General features: G+C 42.8%; 2 protein-coding genes across 5 annotated transcripts; one reads left to right on the top strand and one right to left on the bottom strand.

Annotated features, from left to right (window-relative positions):
* Positions 1 to 1,122: 1,122 nt before the first annotated feature.
* Positions 1,123 to 18,159, top strand: limk2 (LIM domain kinase 2). 3 transcript variants are annotated; one of them, XM_061768390.1, is made up of 17 exons: positions 1,127 to 1,218; positions 1,297 to 1,343; positions 1,461 to 1,557; positions 7,696 to 7,831; positions 11,249 to 11,358; positions 11,988 to 12,173; positions 12,264 to 12,369; positions 13,490 to 13,701; positions 13,777 to 13,963; positions 14,064 to 14,150; positions 14,399 to 14,530; positions 14,803 to 14,859; positions 15,399 to 15,464; positions 15,564 to 15,738; positions 15,822 to 15,877; positions 15,993 to 16,150; positions 16,469 to 18,159. In XM_061768390.1, exons 1-17 carry the CDS (start codon positions 1,157 to 1,159, stop codon positions 16,683 to 16,685), a joined length of 2,091 nt encoding a protein of 696 aa, XP_061624374.1. In that variant the 5' UTR covers positions 1,127 to 1,156; the 3' UTR covers positions 16,686 to 18,159. The 3 variants fall into 3 exon arrangements, with proteins under 3 accessions (XP_061624375.1, XP_061624374.1, XP_061624376.1); XM_061768391.1 differs by having other exon boundaries at positions 1,123 to 1,343; XM_061768392.1 differs by lacking the exons at positions 1,127 to 1,218; positions 1,297 to 1,343; positions 1,461 to 1,557; positions 7,696 to 7,831 and adding an exon at positions 9,820 to 11,142.
* Positions 18,148 to 25,879, bottom strand: pik3ip1 (phosphoinositide-3-kinase interacting protein 1). 2 transcript variants are annotated; one of them, XM_061768396.1, is made up of 7 exons: positions 25,622 to 25,879; positions 25,368 to 25,478; positions 24,233 to 24,349; positions 22,497 to 22,688; positions 22,334 to 22,412; positions 19,238 to 19,450; positions 18,148 to 19,159 (listed from the first exon to the last, which is right to left on the bottom strand). In XM_061768396.1, the coding sequence occupies exons 1-7, from the start codon at positions 25,722 to 25,724 to the stop codon at positions 19,147 to 19,149; spliced, it is 828 nt and encodes a 275-aa protein (XP_061624380.1). In that variant the 5' UTR covers positions 25,725 to 25,879; the 3' UTR covers positions 18,148 to 19,146. The 2 variants fall into 2 exon arrangements, with proteins under 2 accessions (XP_061624380.1, XP_061624381.1); XM_061768397.1 differs by having other exon boundaries at positions 18,148 to 19,450.
* Between the last annotated feature and the right edge of the window lie 18 nt (positions 25,880 to 25,897).

Consider the following 25,897-nt stretch of genomic DNA (forward strand, 5'->3'; position numbering starts at 1 on the left):
AAAATGCATATGGTTTGTTCGCTGTCCTAAACGTATATTCTAAAGAGTAAACATTTATAATCATCAGATTAATAGTTGCATATGTTCTTTTTAGTGCCCATCCGTTTTACAAACACATTAGCGTCAGTGCCCGCTCGTTTGGGTGAATGAATGAGAGATGTGCCACATCCAAAATGGCGGACGCGCTAACGTACCGCACCACCGGCTGACAAGCTCACTGAGACCTTATACATGTCTCGGCTCAAGCAGTTTACACAAATTGTGCCATCCGGTAACTCATTGTTTTTATGCAACAAATGTTACAGTGGCCCTCTGGCCAAAACGTCTAAAATATACCGCTACACACAAATAGGCCTACCTCATAGATACGCGTAAAACCAATTCTCGCATGGGTTTAGTTAACATAAAGCATGAATGAATGATTAAAAAGTATTCGGCAAACAAGCATGCAAGAAGCACAAAACAAACAAACAAACAAGAAAAAACTCTCCCCTTTTTACTGTGTCACAGTGGAGTTTTTAAGGTTCCGCTATTGGTAGTATAATTGAGGTTTATTGAGAATCAGACTTGATCAGTCGAACGGAACAAAGTTTCTAGAAGGGAGAAAGAAACAAAGACAAAAGATAAAGCACTAATTGGAAACAGGATGAGTGAAGTAATTCATTACATCATCTACAACAATGAAACGTTAAATATGAGTGTTGCATGGGGCTGTAGTGGATGGTTGCATGGTACTTGTAAATCCTGAAATAATCAAATATATTTAATATATTATTGTGAATGTAAACAATAAACGATATAAACAGTTCAACCATATACATATGTATTTAATTAAACCATGTAAATCATTACATATAGTTATTTATTTCAATATTTATTTCACATTTTATGTATTTCGATATTTATTTATTTTCATTTTTGGATGTATTTATTTCCCATTTTCCTAAATGAGATGAGTATTTTCCTGAAACATCTGATGAGGATGAGCGATATTCTGTAGAAAATGAGTGGCTTGATGATTGAATTGCTGTAATTTACACATTTGGCCAGCAAGGGGCGCTACTGTGGTTCAGTTGTACCCCGCTGGTCCTGCCCCTGTTTGCAGGTGCTGCTTTCCGAGCACTTCCGCTTTCAGGCACAGGAATTCGGAGCCAGTATGACGTCAACCATCCTGCATTTTCGGTCTTCTTTTTCACCGGGAGCGACTTGTCGCGCAGTGTAATTCCACACGGACGCAGCTTTTCACAGTATGCATCGTTTGTAAAAATAAAAAATATATATATTTTTTTAAAAAAGGTTACCGACGACGCTTGCCTTAGTCGAGTCGATGGAAGAGACAGAAGGTGAGGAATTAGTTCAGGTTTCAAGATGCCGACGGGAGATTTCCCGTTGCTGCGATGGTTTTGTTTGACTTGAGTCGCAGCGGTCTCGTGGAATAAACGGGATTTCTTTCGTCGCAGGTACGGACGAGTGTTACTGCGCGGGCTGCGGAGCGAGAGTCCACGAGCAGTTCCTCACGAAGGTGCTGCAGGACACTTGGCACGGCGCCTGCTTCCAGTAAGTCTGCCAGCTCGGGACCTCGTGCGGGGATGGCCTCCCGATGTCACGAACGCTCTGTGTCGGTCCACATGTCGCTGTTGTGCTTGAGCTTCTGTGTCACAGACAAAACACGAGTGGGTTTGCTTGTGCTGTAAAAGTAGCACAAGCGACTTTGCTGTGGTGGATGACAGACATTGTCTACTTGTGCAGCTGTTTGAGTCCAGATTGGTCAGTGAAGTCTCTACTTTAATGATTGACAACGTGGAGTTGTGCTTTTTTAAAAAATTATTATTATTATTTTTTTACATTTTATTTTATTTTTTGCCATTTTCTGCTCATGGGGAGAAACGGACTAAACTCCCACTGTGAGTTAAGATTGGCACTGATCATCAGAAAGGGATTTTAAGTAACATTTCAACATCCTTGACGTCATAGAATTCAAATGAAAACCTGGCCTTGTAATTGCTTGTGGACAAATACCCATCCGTCCGTCCATTTTGTGTAGCGCTTCGCCTCAAAACTTGTATTGGTTCGGTGTAGAGACATGAGACAGGACAACCCCCTTAAAACAGGCTCATTCGCGCAAGGCACAAATAGTTTCAAGTGTGATTGATCCTCGGGGTGTTTTGACACAAGCATGTTACAGAAATGTTGTTAAGAAACCCGGGAACTGTTTTGAAATGGGGGGGCGGGGGGAATACCACATATGTATCCTTTGATGTTAATACACTAAAACAAATCAAGAGTATTTGCATGGCAGATGCACCTCACACAAGTGTAAAACAAAGTTGACCACTCGGAAACGTCAAATCCGTAATTTGCTTTCCTTGATAGCACGTGACGATGCATATTTATGCATCTTTGAATGGCAACGGATTCTCTCACAGTACACTAGTGTGCCATGGCAGCCTGGTTAGGAAAATACTAAGCTTGAGGTTATAGTGTAAGCAGCCAAACCATAGTCCCTTCGACCTCACAATATTTACTGCAGCGCTCGCTCATCGCTGAGGTCAACTTGCGGCGCAACAGCACAATGTCACATCATGTCCGATTGGCACGGCGCCGAAATACCCAGCGACGCTGAACAGAACACTCGTTGGGACAAAATTCATATCAAATCCAACTATTTCACATAACGTCCCGTGTATATTCTTCTTTTTCTTCCCCTTTGTTGAGGCTGTCCTTCTTTTGGAAAAGGGTTTGCAACAAAAACGTCTGGAAAATTAAAAAAAAAACTCTTGTCTCACTTGATATGCTGACATCCTGCTCGACGTCATGGGTCAACGTCCAAGTTTTTGTGTGCCTTTTGAAACACTTTGTCACCAATTTAAACATTTGGTTGTTTTTTTTGGAATATGCGATTGCGGAAGAATGACGCTTCCAACCTTTGTCTTTGGCTGTTGAGGACATCTGGAGTTTCCAAATCGCCGGAGTGCATGTTATCTCTGCCCACTGAAATAACTGCACACTGTCCTTATGCAACCCTAGATTTCATTCCTGCCAAACTTTGCCTCTCTTCGACAGCACAAAGCCACAGCAGCTTGTCCTTGTTTCAGAGGCCGAGTTCCTGTCACCGCTGCATTACTCACCGTCGCTACTCTCTCCTCTTCCTGCTGCTTCATTACTGACATCTTAATTCATGATGTCAAGTTGTCTGTAGCGTCTCCGCTTTCGCTATTTTAACGCTACTACTAGATAAGACGCTGGTGTGTGCGGTGGCCGCAGTGCCGCATATCTAAATGTGCAAGGTTGCATTTAAGTGTTCGAATGGCACCACCGTGACAGTAATGACGCACTTTACCGTTCGTTTGGCAACAAATTAGATTAACGTTGGCGAGGCATGGCAGACATCCTTTGCGCGATGACTATTGTCCACACTCTGCCAGCGGACCACCTCCACCTTGTGTAACATTCTCACACGCTGATGTCACTTTTGTTCCAGTCAACCTGGCAGTGTTGAGGCCTATATGTAGCAGCACCCTCCCGCGCTGTGTCTGCATTCCTCAACAGCGATTCAGAGATGGGAGTCTGCTGGCTCAGACGTCGGCTGCGTGAAAACTTTGGTTTGCTTGCTGCAAAGGCAGCTTGCATGTTCTTTTAGTTCTCAATGGAATAGTTGTTGGAGGTTGTCTTTACCTTTACCAGATCTGACCAAAATTCGTTCGACACTCCTGATTTAGATGTGCATTTAATGTGACACACATCCAATATTACATTTACTGTATTACCGTCTAAAATGACTACTTTGACTACTACTTTATTTACCCTAAAGTGTTTGCGCAGGCCCTTTAAAGGCGGCGAGAGTGACGTACACTGAAAGTAAATCGCGCTTGCGTAAAGCCGCCGCTGGCTCATCCTAAGTGTAGCCATGTGTGTACACGTAAACAACAAAGAATGTGGATCTACAGAGAAAAACCACCACCAGAGTTTGTGTCCACTCATTCCTGCAGTGGAGGGAAAACAAGGAATTAGGCCTGAAGTCCCCTGACTTCAACCATCGACTGGCAGACAGAGCTCGGTCTGCAGATTTGAGCAGGAACAGCTAACACCTGGATAAAGTGCTTGAGTTGACACAAAAGCTTGACTACAGTCTATCGATAACTTCATTTCATGTTTACAGCCATGTAAATGTTGTGTAATTTCACTCCACACACCTGTGACCCAACTAAACATGGCACAAAAAGTAAGGAAATATGTGTTTGCTAGATTGTTTCTTGGTTGTAACAATGCTTCTTGGCAATAAATCTTATGCTGCAAATCCTTTTTATTTGCTTTTTAATTGGTGCCACATTTGTGGGGGAATATGCATTTGTGGGATGAGCAGCAGAGCTGAGTATTTGGGTTGCTCCCGCAAAACAATCTGCCAGCTCTTCTGTGCCAATGCCAAATACATTGTTTTGCTGTCGCCATTGACTCTTGTTTGAGTTTCTGGTACCTGTACGTATGGACGAAGGTATGTTCAGCAAGGAGTCCAGATTCTGTCTGTTTACGCCGGCCGAGACAGGTCGCAACAAATGCAACAATGCCGCAGCACAACATTACCACAAAACAAATGAAATCCCATTTCAAAACATGAAACGATAGCCATCCTGGTAATGAGCAAAGTTGAGGGACAACAATGACTGAAACGAGTTTGCATCGTTTGTCTTGTACACTGTGGGTAAGGAAAGTTTGGAAAGACGGTCAATGAATTGAAAAAAGTTGACATTTGTTATTTTTTTTTAAGAAAAAAAGGATTTTTAAAAAATGAATTCTCAGTGTCCACGTGACAAGGTAATTAGGGATGGGCATTTTACTAAATGTGTTTGATTCACTATGGGGAACATTTTATTTTTTTTTCCACAAGAGTTGTCTCATAGCGGAGGTCTGTAGATGTACAATAGCTTCCCATCGCTGATGTCATGTTCTTTCTTCAGACCACAAACTGGCAACTCAACAGCGCGTCTACTGATTACAGCCAAGTATTGCATTACGTTTTGCCACCATTTTTTTCGACTGTGTTTTCCAACTTATTCACCTTAATTTAAAGGTATTGACAACTGCACAACCGAATTTCTGTCTTTGATTAATGGCCTTTTTCATATCCAATATTTTATGTCACATATTGAAATCAAAGGTCACTTGTATGTATGCACAGGAGGCCACACTGGATGACATCCAGGCGTTTCCTGTTATATGAAAGGAAACCTCATTTTCACCACTCATCGCGTACTGGAGAAACGTTGTTATGGAGAACATTTGCAACCATCCCACACCCTGAGATAAGGATCACATGAAAGGTGAAACGCACCCTCCCAAAGCCTTCAAAGTCACAACTAAAGGTCGGGCTACCTCCACATCGTGCTGCAAACAAAAGAAAACACTCCGGCAGGAATGTAGTTTCAAGGAAATCAGGAATGTTTACTTTTCAGTGTTTTTGCAGGCTGGACCGTTGCATTGTTCATTGGAGAACCCACCTGAGTTAGTTCCGAACACTCCTCGGTTGTCAGGATGGATTGAAGGACATTTCTATGCGCTTTAGTGTCATATAGGAATTTGGTGTTATAGAATTCCAAGTTAATGGATGATTATTAGATTTCTGGAATTTGTCTCCGCCGATGAGGTGCTTCCAATGGCAATAGCAGGATTGAACATTATTACGTTATATTTGTAACCGCTTTTATTTATCACCTTACTTGCCGGAGGTTTTGATCGCCATGCTGTGCGTTATGATCAGCCGCAGCGCACGCCACACATGTATTGGATCATATTCTTTTTAGAACCTCCAAATATGTTCATCTTGAAATAGTCTTTTTGGTGTGGTGCTTGACTGGCTGAGCTAAAGGAATGTAACTATTTTACCTCTCGTCCAATCAAAGAAGAAAAATGTTTGTCAAACGGATGTGTTAATTTCGACGACAGGAGCGTCAGTATTTTCTGACCTGATTAGAAAAGGATTGATGCGTACTAACTACATCGTGATATGTTTGAGTTTGGGGTCTGAAGAAAAACAATGTTTTATTTTCTTTTGCTGTGAAACATTTCATTGTTCAAATAATTGCTGTCGAAAATATTATTTTATATTGTATATTTTAAATCTGTAAAAAATGCACTGATTGTTTACGTTCCCCGTTGATCGAGAAAATGACACAAATGCCCATCCTTAGTTGCTTAGAAGATACCAAGATTGACACAAAGTTGGCGTCTTTGAAATTACATACAAAAGTGTTTCAAGTTAACTTTATTGTATGTTTCCGAATGCGACTGCAATATTTCCAGGCTTGTCCTTTTTTAATGTGCCACTGTGATCAAAGGTTTACTCTGATGGATGCAGTTTCGGCCTTGGGAATTAGTCCGCACCGTTGAGCCTGATCGCGTTGAAGTAAAATGATTCGCACAAGCGTGCTTTAGTGTTGTACAGCCCTCGTGTGAATTCTTACAATTTGCTGCAGTGCAACAAGAGCCCATTTGTTCACTCTGATTGTTTGTCATAAGACACAGACACTTTAAGACTCAAGCGTAGCCTCTCCACATTTGTTTGTTTGATAATTTCACACTTGATGGGTGGGTGGCAAATCCACAGACCCAACTACAATATTTGTATATAAGCCATTAAAAAAAAGTCAATTTTAAGGTGAATATATGCCCAAAAAAATAAAAAATAAAAGAAATGTTCAAATAGTCAGTGCCGATGTCAGTAAAACCGAATCAACTACTCTGTGCCTGCAGCAAGAGGCACGAGGCAGGCAATGGACGCTTGAACGCACCATCAGTGATCTACATCTGATTTATCATGTCGCACTTCATACTTGGAATGGTCCCAGAGGATTAAGAGGATTCGTGAATCAGAGATCAGTTTGAAGAAGGCAGCGCTATCAATTGTAGAAGTAGGAAAAAGGATGGTGTTTTGCAATATTTACTGAAACTGACATGGATGCTAATCATTTGAAGGTTCTGAGGATGTGCAAAGTCTAAACAGCTTCAAGAAGCAGTCTTTCAATAACCTAATCAAAGCGCAATTGTTCTCTGGCATCCAAAGCCGCTGCCCAGTTTCGCATAACCAGTAAATCTTGTTCAACGGATGTTCGCAGCCTGCAGCTGCTTCCCAGCCTGCAACATTTGGAACATTTTGCCTTAAAGTTGTTGTCCATAAATGTCTTCTTACTTGAGCCGACATCTCTCCGGGGGTCAGCTGGGTACAATCAGCCGGTGAACGAACTGGAATTCACAACTTCCACACCCTAATTTCCTTCGATTTTTTTCTACATCTGCCTTTTAGGATGGCATAGTTTTATTTGAAGGCCGGGTTGCGCTACTGCAGTACTCTGTGACCGAGGCTTGGATTTATCCTGGATTACAAAAGATTTACACCTTTGACCAAAAGGCTAATGTGGTGACCCAGATAAGGAAGTGCTCTATAAACAACCCGTTTGTTTCACTGACCTCAATGACCTGAAATCTCTGTGACGTAAACAATTAGCGACCCCCTTATCAATGATCCCATAAGAATTTACACACTGTAAAACGTTTGGTATGTCAGTATCACTATCTCGACCGACAAGGTTTGAGGGCGGCACATTTATGAACTGCTCCAACGTTGTTTTAAGAGGCTGGACTTTTGAATGAACTTCAGACAAACGCAAAAAGGGCTGACCCAACCTGCTTTTGTCCTCCCAGGTGCTCTGTGTGCTGTGACCACCTGACGAACTGGTATTATGAGAAGGATGGGAAGCTGTACTGTCGCAAGCACTACTGGGAGAAGTTTGGGGAGCTGTGTCACGGATGCGCTCTGCTCATGACCGGACCTGCCATGGTAAGTCTGCCACGCTCTTGTGAACTCTATTCTTAAATCCCCCTGACTCGGCGAATTTCTAGTCCATCTAATATTGTGTAGAAAAGTCTATAAGCTTTTATACTGTAGTCATCTTATTGTTATGTGGTTACTCTTCCTTTTTTTTTTTCTTTACAGAAACAAATATACCGCTATGATTTCCACTTATTTTACACATTATGGTGATGATCGTAATGCTCGACATCAACGCTGCAAATCTTACAGATGAAAGTAAAGCAAGTTAGTTTTTTGTTTTTGTTTTTTGTTTTTGCAAAGAACTGATTCTAAAAGTAACAGTTGCAATATGACAAATGTAGGATCTAGTGCACAGGTGTCAAACTCATGGCCCGGGGGCCAGATCCAGCCCGCCGCAGCATTTCATGCGGCCTGCAAATAATGTGCATCGACGGCACGTCTCTTACTAAAATACCAAAAGTGCAGATTGAGATATTGCAAGCATTTCTTTTCTTATTATTATTATTATTATTATTTATTTATTTATTTATTTTTTAACAATCCCCCTTTTAAAATAAATTGAAAAAAGCATTACTGGATATGTATGCAATATTTTTTTTTGCTGACTTCTGATTTCAAAACTAGTTATCCATGAATTTGTTGTGACTATGCAATAATATTTGGGGATCATACATTCATATGGCTTCATAGTAAGGATGTTCAATACCACTTGTTTTCAGACTGATACCAATACAAGTATTCACTCCTGAGTACTCCCCGATACCAATACGACTAGTCCTTTTTCTATATAAAATCTCAGTTGACACAATGATGAATAATTGTGAAGAAAGATATTTCTTTTTGACCCACATAATGATTCACAGATGTGTCTAACAGTTTTCAGTGTATTGCCAACTACTGCCGAGTTTTCTCAAGTATCTGTGGCTGGTATCGGAAGCCTTCGCTAGTACCCTCTACCTTGCAATGCCCGATGCCGACGCCTGGTATCGGTACTCGCCCGTCCCTAGTTCAGCCATAACGGCCCTCCGAGTGAAACCATAACAACGATGTGGCCCACCACGGAAATGAGTTTGACACCCCTGATCAAACCTTTTCAGTTTCGGGAGCTAAAGGGCATTAGCCGCAAGTAAAACACTGAATTGCATTCTCGTTCCTTGCTCATAAGGGAATAACTTTAATTGTTTTTAATTTGCATTCCTTGCCGTCTCTTTACATCTTCTACTCGTTATTTTGTGTTTAAGTCTAAAAGTCAAATTGTGTGAGACCAATATGCTGCCCCTCAAAGGGTGCCTCACCACCATCAAACGAGTGCCAACAATCCTCCCCCCCCCCCCCCCCCTCTAATTAGATAATACCAGAACGCCCACAGAGCGTGTCAAAGCACTCTGTGTTCCAGCTTCTCCCGTCTACTTTGGCTGAATGCAAACGGGCATTTAAAGGCAGCCGAGTGTGTGCTTTTTGCGGTGATCACGTTTACAGACGAGTGCTACTTTTACACAGGCTGCAGCCGAACAGGGCAGCCGTCAACCCCATTTGCGAGCTAGCTCCCCCCTTGAGGCCTCATTCTGTACCAATGTTCTCCGCAGTTGACCTACTGTGGTACACAGAGGAGCCAGTGGCTCGTGCTTCGGGGGCCCGCCTCATGTTCAGTCTCCTGCAGTGAAGCGGCAGAGTAGATTCAACCAAAGAGCATTGTGAGCATGTAGCAGCCGTTTAGTTTTGTTTGTTGACTTGCAGGGTATGTATTTAAATATAGAATTTGAGTTTTTTTTTTTTTTTTTTTTTTTTTTTTTTTTAAGAGTACCAAAGCCGGTACAACTGTTGAACTTGTTGCTTGTGTTTCCTGTCAAGTGGGTTACAAACTGATGAGTGCGATATCTCACTAGTTACGGTGACATCATCATCTCCCAGCTCTGACTCATAGCTGTACTCACAACTTTATTTTTTTTGTTATTTTTGTTAAAGTTTATTTACTACATGGGTGTGGGAGGGGGTGGGGGTGCTGTTTATTTTACACGTTCTGGGAGAGTATGTGCAAATATCTACATTTTTCACGTGCACTGTGATTAATCAACCCTCGGACGAATTGCGACGGCTGATTTTGTGTCTTTAACTGAAAGGCAGGTGCAAACGGCACCGCTGTGAGCTACCAGCCGACAGGGAGAATGGATCCTTTGTGCTCCTGTAAACATTTTGGAAATGCTAGATAGGAAAAATGATCACGCGATATCATCTATTCAGTAATGCAATTATTGGAGCATATTCACAAATCTGAAGGCTGACTCGGAGCCGGCCGGTCACCTTATCAAAACTCTTTTCAACTTAGCATTTCGTTGCATCTGGGTCATTTTGGCGTATTGTGACAGTAGTCTGGTACTGGCCTTTCCCTTTCTGGTGTGCTGTCCCAAGTTTTAAACACAGTGTTATCCAGTATTGTAATTTGAGTTAGATCAAACAAAACATATTGTTTGGTTTTGGCACTTTAAACTTCATTTTGCACTTGCTGTGCTCTCTCTAATGGTCCATCGTAAAAGCCATTAACACGATACCCAAAACGCAAAACTCTCTTTAAATATAGCAGTGTCCATCACTTCAATCCTGTTATGAGCAGGGCATGCAATTCGCTGGGCTGAGTGAACACGCAATTTAGTGCCTGCTCTTTGGGGTCTTTGTAATTCAGGCCCACAGCACATTCGGGTAATTGCTGCCTTGTGCTCTTTATGCATGGAAAGAGATGACGATGAAATGAAAAGCTACTTTTTGCTTGTTTTTATTTGATTTGATTAGATTTTTTTATTTATTGCAAGTAGAGTTCAACCCTGGTAGTATGAAGAAAATGAAAAGCTGGTTGAGTACCTTTTATTAAGGAACTTGCAAGTCTTGATTGAGCTTTGGGCTTAGGCTCTATTGATGGTTTCTTCAGGGTTTTTCTCACCGTAAACTTCTTCCATGCTTTGTTCTGTTCGAAAGCAGCCGTAAAAATTTCGACCGAACGTCTTCTAACATGCTCGCTCAGCAACCATATTTCAGATTTCGACATGAAAGCGGTACTTCTGCTCAGGTACGTGATGATCATCCTTTTGAAGTGAACACAGATGCATTAGCTCGTCTTGCACGAGGGCAGAGAACACGGAGGCACTTCCTCTATTTCAGAACGATCTCTGCATTAACGAGGTGGCGCACGTGACCGAGCGCTTTCAGGGTTGAAAACGAGACGGAGCGTCTCAGTTGTTCGCGTGGAGGTGACATCATAGAAAATTCCAGACAGGCTGAGACCGAAGCAGGTGTTGTGCCTGTGTCAGCGCTGACGGCAGGAGGTGCCTAAGACCGACATGCAATAGAGAACCCTCCTTTTATTGGGAGGGGAGGGGGGGAAAAAAAACCACAACGCTGCGTTCAACGACGTTGTGTTTGTGATTCCAGGTGGCTGGAGAACACAAGTATCATCCTGAGTGCTTTGTGTGTCTCAGCTGCAAGGTGGTGATTGAGGACCGGGATACCTACGCCTTAGTCGAGCGCACTAAACTCTACTGGTAAGTCACACGAAGGCCCATGTGTACTGCTGGGAGGGGTTTCTAATAGTTTGGCTACTGATCATTTCATCAAATAAGAGGGCCAAAAAATTAGAAAGGGAAAAGAAAAAAAAAAACTCAATGCGATGCTTACCTTATTCTAGAATTATTACCTGTTTTATTTCTGTTGGGGGGGGGGAAAGTTGTACTAATACAATACATTAATATTTTCGTCATTTGTAATATTAGTAATTTGGCATACCTGCTCTGCTTTGGGGTGTTTTGGTTGTTGGGACTACTGGAAAAGTCCATTTCTAGCTACCTAACCTACCTGGCTATCCGTCTATCGAACCAATCAATCAATCAATCAATCAATCTACACAAGACCTCCACCTGTATATATCATAAAGATATTGGTTCATGATTACGTTTCATGAACATAGTCCATATGTCATTGTCGGTTTGTGAAGTTCAATGTCATTGTGTCACAACATTTCATCATCTCTGTGTTTTACTAACAATAGATTCAATTGAAAGGCTACATATCTGTCATTAGTCGTCATTTTCCATTACTCCTTGAGTGCCTCTCCCAACTTACAGCAGAGGCCAGTTGGCACTTGTAATCTCACCCCGTCTGCTTTCATGTGCAGCGGGAAGTGCTACAAGCAGGTGATTCTCACGCCCATGCTGGAAAAGCGCTCGCACGACTCCGTCCCGGACTCCCTCCCCCACACGGTGACGCTCATCTCCATGCCTTCGGCGGCCAACGGCAAGAGGGGCTTCTCCGTGTCGGTGCTGCGGGACGTCAGCGGCTCGGCGAGTGTCCAAGTCAAAGAGTGAGTGACGCTCAGGTCGCTTCCTGCGGGAGAGGCTCATAGCTGAGTGTTTACGGTTTCACGTGCCAACACGTGTTTTGCTACCACCAGGGTCCGAGGGATGCTCATTAGTCCCGAGGTGCGGAACGCCATCCACGTCGGAGACCGGATCCTTGAGATCAACGGCGTTCCGGTGGGGACGCTGCTGGAGGAAGAGGTGACTTTGCACAATCCTCCCGTCCAAAATAAAAGACTCCCATTTGAATTAAGGTTCTCATTTCATCTTACTGCCACAGGAATTCCTCTAGCTCTTTTCGCGCATCAAGTTCACGCGGAGATTTTGCCATTCCAATCGTTCCGCCATCATGAATGCATTCTTCAGCAGGGAGAGGACGCTATGAGCAATGACTGCAGTACTTTTGAGACTTTGCGTTCTCACAGCCGCTCTCACATCGTTGTTATTATAACAACCCAAAACATTTCTCTCACTCTCTCTACTCTTTGTAATGTACCGGTACTTTTTTTATTTAGTTATTTATTTATTTTTATTTAGATGATTAGCAGACATCTAAATACACGCCTGAACAATCTAATGGCATCCAGCACCTTTATAGGAGATTCTGCGTGCACGAAGATAATAATTCTCAGTTTTGATTATCTGTTTTTCCAAATACAGGTGTGCGCGCAATAAACAAGTAAGAAACGATATGTGGCCTCGCGGCAGACGACTTACTGTTTGTCTTTGGAGTGGGTTTTTTTTTATATTCATGGCCTACAAGTGTATTTCATACAAATACAGGTACATCTCAATAAATTAGAATATGGTAGAAAAGTCAATTTATTTGAAAACCCATAGTTTGTAGATTCCTTAAACACTTAAAATACTTTTCAGAGGGCAACTTGCTGCCTTATTTCTACACTAAAATATCATTTCCATTGTTTCTTGATTCTTTGTAATATTCCAGTTTCTAGTCAATTGAATTTGTTTATTTTTTTGTTTGGCGTAAGCTATAATCATCAAAATGATACTGACTTTGGGCGAAAGGCGGGCTGGTTGCCAGCCAATCGCAAGGCGCATATAGACAAGCAACCTTTGACCCTCACATTCACGGCCGATGTGCTACCCGCTCGCCCACCGTGCAGCCTAATTCAGCCATGAGGGGGACAATATATTACCACCTCTCTCTATAATGCCAGGCAGTTCTACAACAACTAACAATAACAAACAGTATTAAATCAATCTTTCTGTTAGTGCCAATACACATTTGTGTTTTGACTGGTGAGTCGGTACGGTATTAATCAAGTCCAAATGTTGAACAACCTTTTGTTTTGTGCAGGTGGACGACCTCATTCATCGCACCGGTCAAACGTTACAGCTGCTTATAGAATATGACCCGGTGAGGCAACGTTTGGACCGCCTCCGTCTGGAATCGTCCCGGGACGTCCTGGGAGCGCCGGCGACCTCCCGCATGCGCTTGTCGTCGCCGTCCAACGCAGTACTGGAGAGAACCGAGGTGGACCACGGCACACTGAAGAGGAGATCTTTGAGGTTTGTCTTAGCCTGAGAGAGAAAAAAAAAAAAAAAGCATACAGTTTATGAAATTGACCTCGTTGTGTGTTTTAGGCGAAGTAACAGCATATGCAAGTCGCCTGGGCCCAATTCCCCGAAAGAGCATCTTTTCATTACCCGAGACATCGGACGCTCTGAATCTTTGAGGTCATCCAGTAGCTGCTCTCATCGCATCTTCAGGCCGTGTGACCTGATCCACGGCGAGGTTTTGGGAAAAGGCTTCTTTGGGCAGGCTATCAAGGTTCCCGCCATCTTCTTTCTGTCCTAATGAACGAGTCCCCGCATCCCCTGCGGCTGTCATGCAGTCAACAAGCGTTCTGTTGCTTTTGTTTGGCTTGCAGGTGACTCATAAAGCCACAGGAGAGGTGATGGTGATGAAGGAGCTGCTGCGCTGTGACGAGGAGACCCAGAAAACCTTCCTCCAGGAGGTAATCAGTTGCAGGAGGCCTGCGCTTCCTCACAGACAAAACCGCGCTCTGTGCTGACCTGTAATTTATTCGAAAGAACGCCGCATGTTCCAACAATGATCTCTTTGTCCCCGGTCTTTTTTTTTTTTTAGAAATCATTGATTTCGGCGTTTAATATTTGTTTTCTCGCGGATCAAATTTCATCCTTTAGCAGACTGACAAAAATGATCCGTCTATTTTTCTTTTTTCTTTTTCTTACTAACCTTGAGGTCAAAGTCATGCGGAGCCTGGAGCATCCTCACGTCCTCAAGTTCATCGGCGTACTGTACAAGGACAAGCGGCTCAATTTGATCACGGAATTCATTGAAGGAGGCACGCTGAAGGACTTCATCAGAGACACTGTGAGCGCTAACCTCACATTCGCATCAGAACACAAACACGGAGAGAAGAAGAGCTGAGGAGCACAAACGGTTGGGTGGGGCCTGACGTGAAGTAAACTCCAAATTGTTAGAAGCTTGGCCAGTCCAGTAAAAGACAAAAGTTGTTTTTTTTTAAAGAAGTTTTCTGTGATCCATCGTGGTGACAACGTAATTGTGATAGTGTCCAAGCTTATCTTTGACTCAGCCCTCATTGTATTTTCCTTCATACTTGTCTGACCTTTATTTTTCTCTAGGACCCGTTTCCATGGGAGCAACGGGTGAGCTTTGCAAAGAGCATCGCATCTGGCATGGTGAGTTATGCTGTTTGCACACACTCCTTTATATTCGTGAACGATCCGTAATGTAAATATCCATCGAAATAAAGGTGCGGTGCAATATTTTAGTATTGCGCAAAGGGAATTAGCTGTTGATGTTACGGGTTGTGCCGAGTCTTCATTCACGAGAGCCAAAAAGACGCACGAATGCAACGCAGCACATATACTGTATGTGGTAAAGCGACAGCTGCCTGTGATTATGCACATGGCCAGCAGGCGGTGTCGTGTGCAATGAAGCGTCACGAAAAGGAACCAATGGCTGAAGTGTTCCAATGCTTCATGAAGCTTCATCTCGCCACCACTCGAATTAGCTCTGTTAGCTATGAAGCACACCAACAACAAATCATTAAACACACCTTTTAAACACATTGTCAACTTATTTCAACACAAACAAATGTTCATCTCTAACAGAAAAATCCTTGATGGATTTATGTATGTGTACTTTTTAAGTTATTTTAGTCTTAATTCCCCCCCCCCCCCCCCCCCCCCCCCCCCCCCAAATGTCTTTGTTTCAGTCCTATCTTCATTCAATGAGCATCATACACCGAGACCTCAACTCTCACAACTGCCTGGTGAAACTGGTAGGTGGCAAAGTGTTAAACCAGCCTCACTTGTGAACAGATTCCACTGATGTATTCACTCGGTGTCCAGCAATCAACTCCAAATGAATCTTTCGACAGGACAACACTGTGGTGGTTGCTGACTTTGGGCTGTCCCGACTCATCGTAGAAGAGAAAGTGAAGCCTTCGCCTGAAAAGAACTCCACCAAGAAGAGGGTGCTACGACGCACTGACCGGAAAAAACGGTATACCGTGGTTGGAAACCCTTACTGGATGGCCCCAGAGATGCTGAACGGTGAGTTGCGCAGCAAGCTACTGACGTGGTGTCAGTAAAGCGTGAACCAGGTTGCTCAATGCTGTGTTTGATTGTTTGTTCAGGTAAACGCTACGATGAGAAAGTGGACATTTTCTCATATGGAATTGTTCTTTGTGAGGTGAGAACTGAGACAGAATGAAATGTAATTTTGCCTGTTTTGCGCTAAGGAAATCCTAACGCTTCGATGCTTATTTGTCAATTATGGACTGTCTCCTACCGATCCTGTGATCCAGATCATCGGAAAGGTCTACGCAGACCCAGAATGTCTCCCCCGAACTCTGGACTTTGGTCTGAATGTGGGAAAGTTTGTGGAGAAGTTCCTCCCTGAAGACTGTCCGCCAGCGTTCTTTCCGCTGGCTGTGGCGTGCTGCGACCTCACACCAGACAACCGGTGAGCAATTTTTAAATCTTCAGTAAATTATAAAAAAAAAGTATAATATAGTTAAAACTAGATGTTTACATATACAATATAAAGATATGTATGCTTTTTTTTTTTTTCTCTTCTCAGTCTGACATGAAATCAGACTAAACCTTTCCTGTTTTAAGTCAATAAGGATTCCCCAAATTATTATTATTTGCTAAATGCCAAAATAATGAGAGGCAATTTTTCCCAAATTTTTTTTCAAAGACAGAAGTTCACATAGCGTAAGATGTCAGGAGCAGGCAGCAGGCAGTGAATGTTCCTCCTCTAACCCTCTTTCCTCTCCAGTCCGGCGTTCCAGAAGCTGGAAGACTGCTTCAAAGCGCTGTCCCTCAACCAGGAGCTGGGCATCCCTCTCCCATCCGAATTAGACGAGCTCCATCAGAGTCTGAGTCGGCTCCACTGGCCCAAAGACGGTTCCTCCCCGGCGCCGAGCCCGGATGAGCCCCGCTCCCCCAAGACGGCCTCTCCGGACTGTTCCGGCACGTCACACAATGGCACTTAGGACCCGCCCTCTTTTTCGAGCCACGTAACCCCTCTGACCTGCTGCACCAATATCACGGAACAGCGACAGGAAAAGCGTGAGGATCCACAAAGCCTGCTGGGCCGCTCTAGTTTTGGTGGAGGAGAACATTTCAGGACAACACTTGTTACTTTTGACACTTTTGTTCATTGCACACAGGTCTTCTGCTTTATGTTTACGGTGTAGAAATGCAAGAAGCATCTTGCTGTGGTTTGGTTCCAAACACCAAGTTGGTCACCCTTGAGGAGTCGGGGTGTAACTACACTTTATTTTTGCAGAGGGATTCCTCCCTCTCGCCGACGCTCGTCTGTCCAGTCTGAGGAAACAGAACGCAAGCCGCACCTGAATTACTCGCAAATGATTTGCCTCAACGAGGTGGACTCTTGTGATTGCACCACACATTCAAGTCACGTAAAAAGGTTTTTTTTTTTCTAGATTTTTTTTGCACTTTTTACCTTTTGTACCAGTTTCTCACGTTCTGTTTGTGTGTTGTTGTTATTTTGCCAAACTATCACCTAGGTCATGTTTTCCATACACTTGCTGCTGCATTATTGTTCTAAAAAGGGCTTGTTGAGACATTATGACCTTAAAACCGGTTTTGTGCTGCAGTACTGGATTCATTTTTTTATGTTCTCATCCATTTAATGTAGATATTGTACATAAGGCTCAATGAGTTTTTGTTTTTTTTATCGGGAACCTTTAGATTTTAGACATTTCAATTCACTGTATACGTTGTTCTGCTATTTTATTAGCCACTGTAGTAGCGTCAAGGTACTGACAACTATTACCACTAATATTTAATAATCAATACTTTCCCTAAACTTCCCGCAGCTGCTTAGCTCAGTCATTCTCGAGTTTGACGATTGAGTTGTAGCTCATTGTGGTGTTTGTGTTTTTTAACGGACAAAATAAAACTTTCTTACAAGACCACAAAACTAAAATGACAATGTGTTCACATATATATATATATATATACATTTTGAGACTGGATCATACCACATTTTATTACTATTTTCATGTTTTACTTTCTGGAGTGATATACTGTGATGCTCTTACTTTGCGTGTCAATCTTTACTCATTTAGAGTAAACAAAAAATTATAACGCATCACTATTGGTGAAGCGGTGTCGGTCATTATTAGTGGTTTTAAAAGTACTTTATTGACCACTGAGCCTTGTCCATTTGGTGTGTATTTTTATGTTTAGTCATGAGGAAATGTTTCACTAAATATATGCTTTGTTATGGAATATGTTTCTAGAGTCTTCTGATTGAATTTTTGTGATTTTCATACTAAATGTAACTTGAAATCGTTTTTTTCCAACTTACAAAAAAATAAAAAATCTCAGGCCACGCAAATGTGTAGCTTTGAATAACCACCAGGGGGCGTTACAGGGTTCCATGTTGAATAATCATTCAGTCTGTATGAATTTAGATGAAATTAAACGTTCCAGTTTCCACTTTTGTTTTTATTTCAGTCTGACTGAAAAGCGAACACTTACAAATACAAGCACTTAATTTCAATGCAATTGCATTGAGAATGTCTGTTATATGAAGACAATCAGTCGGCACACAAAACAATGGAACAGCAGTAATCGAAGGCTCCAGTGATGTGCATCCCAAAAAGAAAACAATAGCGATGCAGCAGGCTGGGCCTGTTGATGAATATTCCTTCGGATGCAAACACTGTGCTTACATGCAATCTTGTTTGCGGGAGAACATTAGCGGACTGTGTTGATGTCACAAACAGTTTGTGAGGACAATGCCAGCTGGCTCCTGCAGCCGCGCGCTTCCAAAGGCAGGACTGACTTCCTTTTCCGCCGATGCCTGCTGCGTGTGCTGCGGGCAGCGATATGTCATCCAGAGGACCAACTTAACTGCCTCTCATGCTTCCTGAGAGAAACATTTATCCTGTCACTCCTTAACCTGTGGAACTAAAGTACATCTTTCTCTCTCAAAGTACATTCCCAAGTGGAGTACCATGCTATAAGGCATTTGTGGATGGGGAGAAGTTTTTTTTTTTTTTTTTGGAACTCTCACACTGCCTTAGAGGACGATGGCTATTTTTTACACACGTGCCCATCTGTCATTCCACTCTTAATATAAATCTATATACAGTACATTTATATACACCATTCTCCCTCGGCACAGCCAGCGGGTCACTGCACATGGTAATATTTCACATATTCATCCACTTTGTCCACAATGTATGTACAAAACAAAATTACTTGGCCTCATCTCACACTGTAATAACACTGACAAAGTCACCGTACACCTGATAAAGAGGGAAGGCCACCAGCATACTTTTTGGGCTATCAAATATATCGAAATAAAAACATTTAATGACTACCTCTCCTTTTTCAAACAAGTCCTCATTTGTGTCATGTAGGCAAAAGGATCAGTCTTCGGATCAAACTCTGCTTCCTGACCCCAAACAGGCATGAGGGTCATTTTGGTCTCCTAGAAGAACACGTTCGTAAGTCCTGACTGAGGTGGACGGGAGGGGAGGGAGGGTGGGGGGGTTGAATGCCCACTCACGCTCCAGGTGTGCCCGCTTGCTGGCCCATGAGGGGGTCCACGCCCTCCACCTCCTCCTGGACCGGGGTGTTCTCGCGCTGGGCCGTGACCACCACGGTGTTCTCGTCGACCAGCTCGCACGTCGGGTTGGAGAAGGCCGACAGCGGGAGGGTGATCCTCTGCATCTCGCGCTCGTACACTCGCTGCTCGTGCTGCTTCTTCAGATCTCGGCCCCTGCGCGCGCACGCACGCACACACACACACACACACACACACACACACACACACAGAGTGTAAGTATATAGATTTAATAAGTTATTTTTTTAAACTACAGTAGAGATAGCCTCTCAAGTTCATTTTTCAAGACTTATTATTTTTTTTTTTTTTATATACAGTGGTACCTTGAGATACGAGTGAACCGATTTACAAGTACAGTAATCCCTAATTTATCCGAGGGGTTATTTATTTGTATTATTTCTATGGACGTTGAAGCAAAATGCTATGAGGGGCCGTTAGGGACATTATTCAGGATTAGCTTTCACACTTCAAATGCTTTCACACACACACACAAACTACTGAAAAGCTCTCATAAGGACTACTAAAACACTCTCATACGCACGAGTCTTGCTTTCATTAACACTACTCAAATGCTCTCATTTACACTACTCAAATGCTCTCCCACTCACGCATCTTGCTCTCATCAACACTACTCAAATGCGTTCACGCGAGCACGTCAATCACATTCTCGCACACATCACTGGCATTCACGAGTTCATGTCAATCATGCGCATATGTGAATAGTGTAAATCTTTTATTAGGTAGTTCAATTATAAAAGTGAAATTATAGAGATGAACTGCACACAGAGTGAAGTATTTCGTATTTAAAATATGTATTATTTTGATGATTGTAGCACATAGCAAATTAAAAAAAATTCCCCATATTGAGAAACTAAAATATAACGTCAAATAAAATAAAGTGATTTTTAATGTAGAAATTAGGCTGGAATTTGCCCTCTGAAAAGTACTTCACTGTTTAATCACTCTATGAGTACTGAAGAAATACTTTTCAACTATATTCTAATTTATTGAGATGTACCTATATTTTAAAAAAGTCATGAAATATTTGACTGACTGTGTGTAGTCTGGAGTGCATATCTTTGACACAAGTTTCACTACGACAATTAAATTCCTTCATTCCCTTTGGACACCTCATTAGGTACACCGGCGCAGGGGAGTTTCAACAAGATTATCCAGCCATCGTGCCTGCAACGAACTGTATACGTTTCAGATTGTAACGCAGCGGTGTTGAAACTCTGCCTTTAGTCCAGGAGTAAACACATGTCCACTGCGCTTTAGCCTGAAAAGCACATTTATTCGGCAGCATCCGCGACCGAATAATGGCCTAGCCCTACGTCATACACGACACGGCTTCTGATTGGCCGACCATTACGTCATATCCTACTGCACTTACACATTAAAAGCAGCCATTTTAAATCAATGAGGAAAAGCATTATTATAATTGCAAGATGCGTGCATATGAGAGCATTTGAGTAGTGTCAATGAGAGCAAGACTTGTGTGTATGAGAGCATTTAGTAGTGTCAATGAGAGCATTTGAGTAGTGTCAATGTGAGCAAGACTTGTGTGTATGAGAGCATTTTAGTAGTGTCAATGAGAGCATTTGAGAAGGGTTAATGAGAGCAAGACTCGTGTGTATGAGAGCATTTGAGTAGTGTCAATGAGAGCATTTCAGTAGTGTCAATGAGAGCATTTGAGTAGTGTTAATGAGAGCATTTGAGTAGTGTCAATGTGAGCAAGACTTGTGTGTATGAGAGCATTTTAGTAGTGTCAATGAGAGCATTTGAGAAGGGTTAATGAGAGCAAGACTCGTGTGTATGAGAGCATTTGAGTAGTGTCAATGAGAGCATTTCAGTAGTGTCAATGAGAGCATTTGAGTAGTGTTAATGAGGGCATTTGAGTAGTCAATGAGAGCATTTGAGTAGTGTTAATGTGAGCAAGACTCGTGCGTATGAGAGTGTTTGAGTAGTCTTTATGAGAGCCTTTTCAGTAATTTGTGTGTGTGTGAAAGCATTTGAATAGTAAGTGTGAGAGCTAATCCTGAATAATGGCCCCTCATAAAATGCAGCTAGACAGACAGCAAGCTAGATGGATTTAGCACTCTGTCTATTGTATCCCACTTCACAACAGTAGGGAGAACCTTGAAGCAAAATTGCTCTTTTAAAGCACATTTCGCCTTGTGCACACACAATCCCTGATGCAGAATTCTACTAGCTGTCCATCTGTGTTGTTTTTAACGTGCAAATTATTCACTGCTTGGGGAAAATTTGTTATGCACATGAGCAAAAAAAAAAAAAAAAAAAACCAAACAAACAAACAAAATTGGTTCATTTGAATACTGTACAGCCTGAGGCAGAATCGTGCTTATTTGGGGGCCTCGGATAAACTGCCGTGACGTGCCTTCAGCGGAAACAAGTGGGCAGATGGTGAACACGACAAGGCGGCGTGACTCATCTCTATTGGGGATGAGCCGGACTTGCTCAGGATCCAAACGAGGGAGAAGTACAGTTGGAGTTTCATCCATTTATAATTCATTGAAGACACCATTTAGCGTCTTCAATGAATGAACCAATGAAGCCAGAGTAAAAAAACACACACACAAGCACTGGGAGAGCGTGCCAACTCCACGCAGGAAGGCAGTCAGGATTGGAACCCAGAATCTTTTGACTGTGAGGCAGCCGTGCTAACCACATGCACCCCTGTCTGTTTAATTCCAGTTATTTGTATCAGTCTGTGTAATCAGAAAGACAAGGGCCACGCTGTTCTTGCACATAAAACCCATAGCATAACGCACTCCTCCTCCTGATTAATCAGCCTCTCCAAATAGAAAAAACTAATTCACAGTTTATCTGGCAACCTCCCAGCGTGTTCTTTGCGGCATTGCGTGCAAATGTGCACCCACACACACAATCGGTGTGGAATGTGAAATAACACCTGAAGCTCCCGCAACACAGCGCCAGTGAAGTTTGCAGGCAATGTGACAGATGCCGACCAATGCAAAGCTTAAAGCTGAAAAAAAATGCACTCGTTCAGACACTGACCTTTTGTAGAAGTAGCCGAACGTGATGCCCGCCCCGAGAACGATTATAACGGCCATCATGACGATGCCGAGGGCGTAGCCTGAAAACGACATACAGCAAACAGCAAGTTGGAGTCTACTGCGGGAAAGTCGTCGTGTAGATTTTTAGAAGGCTGTAAACATACCGAGCGTGCCCAGATCCTTTTTCTTTTTGGGTCCGGTGTGCACCCGTTGGCTAATTCCCATCACCGGCTGCACGGCGGCGGCGGCGGCCCCCGGGGATGAGCGCGTCTCTGGCGGGAGATCAGTTTCTGGGGAGGGAGCGGCCGCGGTCGGCTCGGCCGACTCGGTCTCGCGGGCCTCGCTGGAAGCGAGCTCTGCAAACACGGCCGAGCGGCGTCACTGCTAATGACCTTTAAAGCTTGGAGCTCTGCCAGTGTATCATCACGCTCTCATCTTGCTACTGTATTACCTCACTCTCCTCAGGTAACAAGTATAAAGGAGTTTAGTATGTTTTGTATTTTATGATTGCGGTTTTGGGTAGATAAATCGCAATTCATCCTTTCCCCGCTATAACAGATTTTAAGCGATTGATTTTTTATTTTTTTTTCCTGTGTTTTTACAGTACAGTGGACCCCATGATTCATGGGGGATAGGGACCGGGCCCGACCGCAAAAATAGCCAAAATCCGCAAATAATTGACAGCCATGATAATTGCATTGAATAATTTTGTACTTTTACTTTGTACTTTTTTGTTTAACCCCAAAAATTCCTGCATAAGTGGGAATATACCACCAAAAAGTTTTTAGAAAATTGGGAGAAAAAAATAAATAGATTTTTTTTTTTTTTTTTTAAATCTGTCAATAGGTGAATCCGTGGGTGCCGAACCATAGATAAGCAGGGCTCCACTTTTTACCTTCTGTAATGCCCTCACACGTAGGAACGGAGAGCCACGTTATAGCCGATACGCTTTCCTGAGATTTATTCAACACTGGCATAACGGTCACATGCACGCACTCATACAGGAGTTTACTGTATAAGTTAACATATTGATTTTGTTATACAGTGTGCAGAGAGAAACGATGCACTGCGCCAAATTAGAGTTGATGGTTATACGATAATGTGTGGTTTCTGGTTACTGTTGCTCCAATAACAAGACCGCTGACGCCAGAGCTGGAAGATTGCGGCGAGCTTGCTCACGTTGAGCTGTTCGCCTGCGAAACTTTGGAAAAGACACTTTTGAAGGACGCAACGGTCGTAAAAAGGGTCATAAAAAAAGGACTGCATGCTCATACGCTGACAAGCAACAGGAGGATTGGCCTTCACATCTGCGCTTTAAAAAAAAAAAAAAAAAAAAAAAAGCTATTTCCTTTGCAAGCACAAGTCGGCTGTTTACAAACTTGACTTTAAAAATGCTTGACATCATCAAGTGGAGCAGCCAATAGGGCTCAGGCTCCAAAGTGAGAAGGAGTGGCGGTGTGAGGCGTGACCCCACCCAAAAAAATAATTAAAAAAAATAAATAAATAAATAAAAAAAGGGGTTTGGCAACTGAACTTTACGGCACATAACTGTGGTCCCTTTGTTTTTGTTTGTTTGAGAGAGGAAGGAAATGACGGGAAAATTAGACTGCAGCTTTAACTGGGTTAACTGACCTACTACTGAGGCCCGGGAGGGAATAATCTTGTTTGACTTGCACTTGGATTATTTGGTATGAAAACCAGTGATTTATTCAAAGTTTTAAACCAACTTTTCCATGCTGACCAATGAGAATATTTTGGGAGCTGCACAAAAATGTCATCTTATCGTTTCTCAAGACCAAAAACGATCCAAACCAAAACAAGCAAACTGTTTTTTTGTTTTTTTGTTTTTAGGGTACTTGACGTGAATTCCAGTTGTCGAGGAAAGGAGATTTAAAGTCACCTCGGCACGTCTGGATAGAACAGAACTGCTTTTGGACCGTCCCGTCGGGGCCTGTGATGAAGCACCAAGGCCTCTCAGAGGAGTCTGGGTTTCGGCAGTAATTGTGATCTCCGACACCTACATCAGCAAGGAGCAAAAACAGCACGTGTCTCTTACTGATGCCCCCGTTTCAAACACACACACACACACACACACACGCTTGTCCTGCTGTGGCTGCCCAACGCTGGACTCGTGAATCATTCGCACAACTTCATCACACAACAATGAGCAGGCCGCCGTGGGGGACAAAGACGAGCAGAAGCAGCTGCTTCTGCTGCTGTGCAAAGGAGGCCATTTAACGCCAGAAACACAAGCAGGGCTGAGCACACTTTAGAAAAAAACCCAAAAAAACTATTTGCACATTTATTCGATATCCATCTTACGGTCCGTGTACAGTCACGCTCTCGCTACTACTAGTGACAATGGAAAATTCTACTAGTTAACATCAAGCCCTTCACCAGTTGTACTTTTGCATCCCTGTTAACATACAGTATCGGTGATTTCATAGTATGCCAGGGTTGTCAAACTCGTGGCCCGGGGGCCAGATCTGGCCCGCCACATCATTTTATGTGGCCCGCGAAAGCAAATCAAAATTGCTCATTGTGTTCTGGTGTAATCCCATTGAGATATTTGCAAGCATTTTTTTGTTGTAATAGTTGAAAAACATGTTTTTATCGGCTTCTGATTTCAAAACTGGTTATTCATCAATGTGTTCCGTATACTGTATGTAATTACAGTATATGATGTAATCTTTCATTTATATGGGTTCGCAGTCGTAGCGGCCCTCCGAGGGAAGTGATAACTACGATGTGAGTTTGACACCCCCGTCCTACATACAATAGTTGTATCTAGAAAAAAAAATGTTAGACTACTCGTGCTGCTAGTGAGCTGAATTGTCTTACTAATGAGGACAAAGAGTGCACTAGTACATGGCGCTTAAGATGGCTTTAAAAGATATCGAATACATGCTCAAATGGATTTCCATGCACAATCATTGCATGACATTGCTTTCAGTCTCGCTAATAATCTGACTTCAAGCACCTCAACAATCAGGCGCATAGTTTTCATGTGCCATTTATTGCTGCGTGTTGTTTACCTGTCTGTGGATCATATTGCGTGGACGCGTTGGTCCACGTTAGACAAGCCAAGCCCGAGGAGGAACTCTGCTCGTCTCCTCTGTAGTCCACTCCACTGGACTCAATGCAGTCTGCACAACAACAACAACAACAACAGGCTGCAGTCAAAACAGGATGGGGGAAACAAGCAGCGAGTGAATTATATAATTATTTGCATCAACAAAATAATCATTTAAGTGTTCAATATTGTTTTACACACACACAGTGTATTTACCTTTTTGGTCAGCATTTAAGACACTGCTGTCCACGAAGGCTGCGCTGAGGAAAACAACGTGCAAAGACAGAAACATTCTGCACGGATGACAGACCGAGTTCATTTCTCAAGAGGATTGTTTTGTTTGTCCTTCCCAAAATATATTTAAAAAAACAAAAACAAAAAAACTTAAGAAAAGCGAGAGAGCCTGTGTTGAGGGCATCAGACACACTGCTCCCCTCGATGACGAGCTCAGCCCCTTCTTGTTTTTGCCAAGACGGCGACGAGCTGTCGAGT

This window comes from Phyllopteryx taeniolatus, chromosome 3 (assembly GCF_024500385.1).
Source record: "Phyllopteryx taeniolatus isolate TA_2022b chromosome 3, UOR_Ptae_1.2, whole genome shotgun sequence".
Classification (NCBI taxonomy): Eukaryota; Metazoa; Chordata; class Actinopteri; order Syngnathiformes; family Syngnathidae; genus Phyllopteryx; species Phyllopteryx taeniolatus.

What these genes read in the sequence shown, in the direction of transcription:
- pik3ip1 (XM_061768396.1), bottom strand. Translation starts at nt 25,724, where the DNA reads ATGAACTCGGTCTGTCATCCGTGCAGAATGTTTCTGTCTTTGCACGTT. An exon ending in TTCTATCCAGACGTGCCGAG is followed by an intron (nt 22,689 to 24,232) that starts GTGACTTTAAAT and finishes CCGTGTTTGCAG; the next exon opens with AGCTCGCTTCCAGCGAGGCC. An exon ending in TTCGGCTACTTCTACAAAAG is followed by an intron (nt 19,451 to 22,333) that starts GTCAGTGTCTGA and finishes GTGCGCGCGCAG; the next exon opens with GGGCCGAGATCTGAAGAAGC.
- limk2 (XM_061768390.1), top strand. Translation starts at nt 1,157, where the DNA reads ATGACGTCAACCATCCTGCATTTTCGGTCTTCTTTTTCACCGGGAGCG. An exon ending in GTCGATGGAAGAGACAGAAG is followed by an intron (nt 1,344 to 1,460) that starts GTGAGGAATTAG and finishes CTTTCGTCGCAG; the next exon opens with GTACGGACGAGTGTTACTGC. An exon ending in GGCCCCAGAGATGCTGAACG is followed by an intron (nt 15,739 to 15,821) that starts GTGAGTTGCGCA and finishes TTGTTTGTTCAG; the next exon opens with GTAAACGCTACGATGAGAAA.